The sequence below is a fragment of the Lycorma delicatula genome, chromosome 6 (assembly GCF_047948215.1).
Source record: "Lycorma delicatula isolate Av1 chromosome 6, ASM4794821v1, whole genome shotgun sequence".
In the NCBI taxonomy this organism is placed as follows: Eukaryota; Metazoa; Arthropoda; class Insecta; order Hemiptera; family Fulgoridae; genus Lycorma; species Lycorma delicatula.
The window spans coordinates 2,914,764-2,922,336 of record NC_134460.1 but is presented as its reverse complement, the minus strand read 5'-3'; the positions used below and the strand labels follow the sequence as shown (position 1 = coordinate 2,922,336).

At 35.5% G+C, this 7,573-nt stretch overlaps 1 protein-coding gene across 1 annotated transcript; it reads right to left on the bottom strand.

Annotated features, from left to right (window-relative positions):
* Positions 1 to 4,799: 4,799 nt before the first annotated feature.
* Positions 4,800 to 6,521, bottom strand: LOC142326533 (cytosol aminopeptidase-like). Its single transcript, XM_075369110.1, has one exon. The coding sequence runs from the start codon at positions 6,519 to 6,521 to the stop codon at positions 4,800 to 4,802; it is 1,722 nt and encodes a 573-aa protein (XP_075225225.1).
* Between the last annotated feature and the right edge of the window lie 1,052 nt (positions 6,522 to 7,573).

Genomic DNA, 7,573 nt, shown 5'->3' with positions numbered 1-7,573 from the left:
TCGGAAGAGATAAAAAAAACTATAAAATCCTTGAAAAATAATAAAGCTACTCTGAGGAAGGAATAACGGCGAAAGTCTGGAAATTGGCCAGTGTAGAGTTTCTTTCGGAAACAGTAGAACTTTTTGGAAAAATCTGGCAGGAGGAAAAAATCCCTTAAAGTTGGAGAGCTGCAATGTATCCATCCTATTCTCAAAAAGAGGGTGGATAATACCAATAACATAAAATTTTCTCTAAACCATTATTAAATAGATTAGAAATTCAAACTGATCCAAAATTAGATAAGTTTCAAGCAGGTTTCAGAAGAATAGGTCATATTCACAACACTTTTTAAATTTAAAATTAATCATTAACAACCAGATGTTAATGATTTGATGATTTCAGGTGATTTGAAGATGTTCACAACATTTGCTGATTTTCAAAACGCCTATGATTCCGTGGACATAAAAACTCTTTAATATGATGAAAGAATATGTAGTTGATTGAAAATTATAAATTTAATAAACAAACTTAACTCTAAAACATATTCTCAAAAATAAAACTTTTAGGCAAAATCAATGATCCTTTCAAAATTAAAAGCAGATCTGAGACAGGGTGACGGCCTTTCCCTTACACTCTTACCTAGTATTAGGTAAATAATGAAAACATTTTGCAATGTTACAAAACTGCTTTTGGAATCAGGGCAGGTAAAGGAAAAGTAAGTGTAAATTGTTTAGTTTTCACAGATAATTTGATCTTACCTGATCTTTGCAGATGATTTTATCTTTAATTTTAATCATTACTGAGGATGCAAGATCCCATGAAAATAATCCTGATAAAACTAAGGTAAGATATGCCTTATCTTAATATTCTGTACTAGGTGGTTTATATTAACCCACCAGGTTGGTCTAGTGGTGAACTCATCATCGCAAATCAGCTGTTTTTGAAGTTGAGAGTTCTAAGGTTTAAATCCTAGTAAGGGCAGTTACATTTATACGGATTTGAATTCTAGATCTGGATACCGGTGTTCTTTGGTGGTTGGGTTTCAATTAACTACACACCTTAGGAATGGTTGACTTGAGATTGTACAAAACTACACTTCATTTACATTCATTTATACATATCATCCCCATTCATCCTCTGAGGTAATTCCTTACAGTAGTTTCAGGGGCTAAACATAAAAAGAAAGAACTATGTGGTTTATACAAGGGTAAATAAAATATAAACGGGATTTATTTTTAAAAAAATGTATTTACTGAAAAATAAAAGGCAAATATAATTTATTTTTCTACATAGTTTCCTTAGAAATACATTTTTCCCAGCAAAAAGGAAGGTTTTTTATCGCAGCATCGTAGAATGAAGTTGGTTGCATCAGGAGCCAATTGCGCACGAATCCCTCCACGTCCTCGTCATCTTCAAATTGTTGCCCTCCTAGAGATTCTTTAAGCGGTCCAAACAAATTAAAATTGCAGGGTGATAGGTACAGACTCTAGGCTGGTTGATCAAGTTCAGTACAGTGCATCTTTTCTAGTTTTGAGACAGTTAGAGCTGCAGTATGGGGCATGGTGTTGTCATGGAGAAGGATGGTTTCTACAATAGGTTGGTCTCGTCTTTTGCGGCGATATGCAACCCTCACCTCGTTGAACAGCTCGCAGTAGTAAGCAGCATTGATTGTGCGTCGCTCATGGATAAAATCAATGAACAAAATGTCTCGCCGGTCGAAAAAAACAGTTGAAAGAGCCTTGCCAGCTGAGAGTTGAGTCTTGGCCATCACTGGGGGGGCTCTTCTCCTTTTCACCGCCACTCCATACTGGTTTGTTTCGACTGGGGATTGTAGTGGTGGACTCACGTTTCGTCACAGGTGACGATCCGATTAAAGGCATCACCTTCTTTCGCAAACCTTGCTGTCGGCCTCCGACAGACCTCCAAACGTCTGAACTTCTGATCTGCAGTCAAAAGACGATGGACCCATCTGCACAGACTTTACAGAACTGTAGGTCGTTTGTGATGATCGCTTGACAGTTCCAATAATTTATTCCGACCTGTTCTGCAATTTCGGTTACTTTCACCCTGCGATCGTCTTCAATGATGTCTCGAATCGCGTGAATGTTTTCGTTTGTTATTCTGGTCCGAGGATGGCGATCGTGTTGCTAATTTTCCACTCGTTCTCGTCCTTTATTGAACTCTTTATGCCAGGCAGACACACGAGTCCTTCACAATGTTTGGTCTCCGAACTGTGCAGTCAATTTCCGGAAAATTTCCGTCGCGTGAACTTCTTCACGAGCAAGAAATTTTATAATTATGCGTTGTGCAATGAAGGGGTACATCTGTTGCTCCGACCTGCGTTACTGACGAATTCGTTGAGAGTGTGGAATGGCCGGCTCTCCCCATTCCTAATGACCCCACCTAAGCATACTAGAAGGGCAGGCCCAGTCCTTCTAACCGTAGACCCTCAGGAACAAAAACCCCATTTATATTTGATTTACCCTAGTATTAATAGAATTTAAAGTATAATTTTAAAATACAGAAAAATAATATGAAATCTTAAAACGATTAATTTCAGTAAAGTAACATACCAGGTGTGTTCAAAAAGTAACAAGAATTTTCGTTTTTTTTTTAGAAAGAATTTTATTTATTCGTCACATTAATGTTATCCTCTTCAAAATAGTTCCCATTAGATATTATACACTTATGTCAGCGCTTATTCCAATCCCTGAAACATTTCTGGAACTCGATCCTTGGAATAGTGTTTAGCTCTTTTAGATATTCGCTTTTAATCTCATGTATGCTTGTAAAACTCCGGCCCTTTAAGGTTCTCTTTATTTTTGGGGTTACAAAAAAGTCACATGTAGCCATGTCTGGCGAATATGGCGGCTGGGGTATCATTACAGTGTTCTTTTTGGATAAAAATTGACGAACAAGCAATGAAGTGTGAGTATGTGCAGTATCGTGGGCAAAAGCCGTGAATTGTTTCGCAACAAATCCGAGCGTATTTTCGGATCGCTCAAACGGCGTTGAACTTGTAGGTAATACTCCTTATTGATAGTTTGAACTTGTGGCAAGAACTCATGATGCACTATGCCGTTAAAATCGAAGAACACGGTGAACATAACCTTCAGATTCGACCGTACTTGTCGAACTTTTTTCGGTCTTGGTGATACAGAATGCCTTCACTGGGGGACGATTGAGCCTTAGTTTCGACATCATATCTGTAAACCGATGTTTCATCATCTGTTATGACACGTTCCAGTAGTTCTGCATCGTTATTGACTTCCATTCGCCGTTCTCTTTGTTCGAAATTCAACAATTTTGGAACAAATTTTGCTGTCACACGTTTCATACCCAAAACATACGAAAAAATTTCATGGCTTGAGCCATCAATTGATATCTCAACATCATCAGCGACTTCTCTGATTATGATTCGGCGACCATTCATAATTCATTTCTTTCACTTTTCCCTGTTTTCATCGGTTGTTGATGTGCTGGGGCGTCCGGGGTGCTCGTCATCTTCAACGTCTTTAAGATCTTCTTGGAAACTCTTATACCACTCGTAAACCCTTGCTTTACTCATAGCACTCACCAAAAGCAATATTTAACATTTTTAAAACATTGCTACACTTTATTCCATTCTTATATTAAAATTTAGTACAAATTCTCTGATCCATTAACTATACAAATAAAAAATTGCCAATCGTACCAAAACACGTGTTGTCCTTTTGACAGCTGAAAACAGACTAAACATTCAATATGGCTAAAAATGTACAGATATTTTTCAGACATGTTTACCAATACAACAACGAAAAACGAACTAATAAAATCTGCGAAATTTAAAAATTCTTGTTATTTTTTAAACACACCTCGTATATATATATATATATTTAATATAACATGAAATATAAACCACCAAAACACAGGCATTAGATAAATTATGGCAAAACAAAATATACTTAGCAAAGTTTACCAATAAATAGTAAGAAGATATGTTAAGGATTTATAATGGTGATTAACAAATAAAACAAACAATGTAATAAAATTACTTAAACATGGTTTACTAACAATGAATTGTCTTATTGATAAATATGTATTGAATTCATTTTACCTTTTTATTTAAATTCTGTTATTAAAGCATAATAATTTTTGAGAATCTACACAACAATCAATTTCTCTTACAATCTATTATTTTAATTGAGCCATAAATGTTTTATTATATGCTATCATGTTACAAAGACAACCTGGATGGTATGGTAATGTTATATTTTGGTTTATCATTGATTAGGTTTGACACAATTTAGGAATAAAACTTTTTATCTTACCATGACACCACAAATTATCAGTTTGTGGTGTTATGGTAAGATAAGAAATAAATTGATATGATACTTTACAATCAACCTAAAATATTTAATTACCTAAAATGTTTTTCTTTTGCAACAAATAGAATATTTGTGGGGTAGTATTAGTTCTCTCTATATTAGTCCTAATGAGGTTACCACATGAGGAGTGGATATTTTCATTATATCTTTTAAAATTTGGTAGAATTATAAGCAATTTAATAGAGGCAAGATCATTAATTCAGAACAACTGATATTAAATAGTTGTTAAATAACAACTGATTTATTGTTTCAGAACAGCTGATACTACTCCAAAAAGGGTTATACTTAACAAAAACTGACAATAAAATTATTTTAAGGATTTTAAAACGTTTTTTCCAAATAATAGAAATTGAGAGAATGCTAGTTGATTAAACTATATAATAGTTATGCATTTCATTAAACAATAAGAAATAAAAACAAAAGAAAAGCCATTTTTGTACAATTAAATCATTTTATTTTGTTTTAGTTTCAATTTGACATGCTAATTGTGCAATAAATTCAATTAATGTTCTTGTTGGTCTTCCTGACATACCTTCTCTAAGGTACGTATATACATCACCTGAAGTCATGGCTACTCCAGTATTATCAATATGAATCCAATCTACATCATCAGGAAGAAATTCTCTTAAGAATCCAACAATTTTTGAAGGACCACCAATGTGTTTTGGTGCTTTTTGATTTGTGAGATCAGACACTGAAACATCTGTTGCATACTCAGTAAAATATTTCCACATGGGTAATCTCCATACTCGATCTCCTGTATGTATACTTGCAACTCGCAGAGTTTCATAAAGCGATTCAGAGTTGGAATAAACACCTACTGCAGCAGATCCTAAACCTCGTTCCATATCCGGCGTCATTGTTCCTATAGCCAATATAAATTTTGGTTTAAAATTTTCCGCATAATTTAGAGCATCAGCAAACATTAAAATACCTTCACACTCTGTATCTTCAATAAGAATTGTTTTATTATTCAGAGATGCACATATATCACCAGGCTTGTATGATGTAGCACCAAGTGAATTTTCACAAAGTGGAATTAAAGCTCGAATGTTGACAGGTAGTTGTAGTGCAGCAACAGCTTTTAATGTAGCTACAATACATGCTGCACCTGACATATCACCTCTCATATGTTCTGCATCTTTATATGTTTTTACACATAATCCACCGGTATTAAATGTAGTGCCTTTTCCAATCATTACTATTGGACATATATCTGGATCACAGCCTTCATAAAGTGTTTCTAAAAAAACTGGTGGTTCACAAGATCCTTTTGCCACTGTAAGAAATGCATTTAAATTTCTCAATCTGGCCCAATTTTTCATTTTAACATCAACACAAATTCCAACTTTAGAAAGGATTTCTACTGCAGTCTGAGCAAAATTAGTTGGCGTGAGTAAATTGCGAGGTGTTTCTTGCAACCGGCGTGCAAGATTCTGAGCAGAAGCTTTTTCTAACCCAATTCGCCAACCAGAATAATCACAGTTGTCATATAATTCTAATCTTGGTAAGGATTTTTGCTGTGAGCTATGACGCAATTCTTGATATAACCAAACAGCTAGGGCAGCACCTTCAGCAGCTGATTCTGCATGGTTGCAAGAATCAATATAGAGTGTCCGAAATGAATGAAATTGTAGAGCTCGAACTCCAGCACCGATTCCTAATCTTATTGCTTCTTTCCTTTCATCAATACATTCACTAGGATTGTAGGTTAGGCATTCACTTCCAACACCACAAACAGCTACAGCAGGAAACATAAAATCTACTCCATATATAACTCTGACTTCACCAAGTCTTGGTGGGGGTAATGCACCAATCCTCAGAATTTCCATCAGTCTTCCTTGTATTTTGTCATTGAATTTTGCACCTGAAGGAAAAAACTTCATTTGTTGTCCAGCAAAATCATTATCATACACTTGCAATCCTAAAACCAAGCCGCTTGGTGTACCTGGGCAAGGTAAATCAGCATGACTATAACAACGATTTGTAATACTCAAATTTTTATCAGTACAAATACTCACCAATGCTTTTATTGAATAAACAAATTTTGAATATGTGGACATTGCGGTTTTAATATTAGACATACAAATTTCAACCCAACTGTAAGAATTATTTTTAACCATCAGTTTAAAAATATTGTTATTGAAGTTGCTAAGTAACTGTTCAACAATCATTACTAAAACTGATACAAGCATATATTAGGTTAAAATTTCTCCTAACTTACATTTTAATTTTTAAATACTTTTTTGTAGTTTGTTACTTCATTACAAAACTGGCATCTCTATTATTTAATGGCAAGATTCGATGTCAAATTCCAGATCAAGTTTTACGATTTTTTTAAACAGGAATTTCATATGCAGAATTCAAATTATAATTTATTCAAAATGTAACATGAAAGAAGTAAATTATACTGCTACTTTTCAACATAGTCTCCCTCCTTTTCAATACACAGGTGCATCTTTTGTATTCCTTCAGAAAAAATTTCTGTGGCTGTTAACTCTTGAACAGCTTCAATTACTTCTTCATTGGAACATGATTGTCTACCCTCTACACCTTCTTTTAATGCCCAAACACATATAAATCAAATGATTTGAGCTCCAGATCAATCATAGGGGGATATTGCAGAATAATTCATTTCAATATTCACAGATTGTAGCCATCTTATGAACAACCACATGAGGGCATACATAATCGTGTAAAACCTGACAGAATGTTGAACTTTTTTTGCTTGTTTCAGGTAACTGTTTTTAGTCATGGACCTTTCACTGAATTTTAGTAACGCTCGTTTATACTGCGTTATCAAAGTCTCCCGAGTCATGAAAACAAAGGACCATGGCGTGATCTTGGAAGTTGTTAGTGAGCGGCAGGCGAAGCAGCTGCCGGAGGCCGATGTTCTGCAGAAGGTCGAGCGGAAGCTGTAGATATTGGTATATGATATGCCAAATGTGATAAGGGTAGAAATCCTCAGGGCCGTGCACGGTCAAAATCCTACCTTGGATATGGCCGTCAAGGAACTCCTAGGAAAACCAAGGTGGTTCGGCTGCTGGGGAAAAAGTTAGTCCTAAAGAGTCATTGTGTTTTAGAGACCTCGCTTAGGATCCAGCAGGTCTTGCTGGCCGGTGGATGTCTGTTTTTCGGGTGGACCTCATGTAGGGCTGTCGACCACGTAGAAGCCGCCCCCAATGCTTCAAGTATCAGGGCTTTGGTCACACCTCTCTCCGCTGCA

Coding starts and splice junctions, on each gene's coding strand:
- LOC142326533 (XM_075369110.1), bottom strand. CDS start 6,521: ATGATTGTTGAACAGTTACTTAGCAACTTCAATAACAATATTTTTAAA.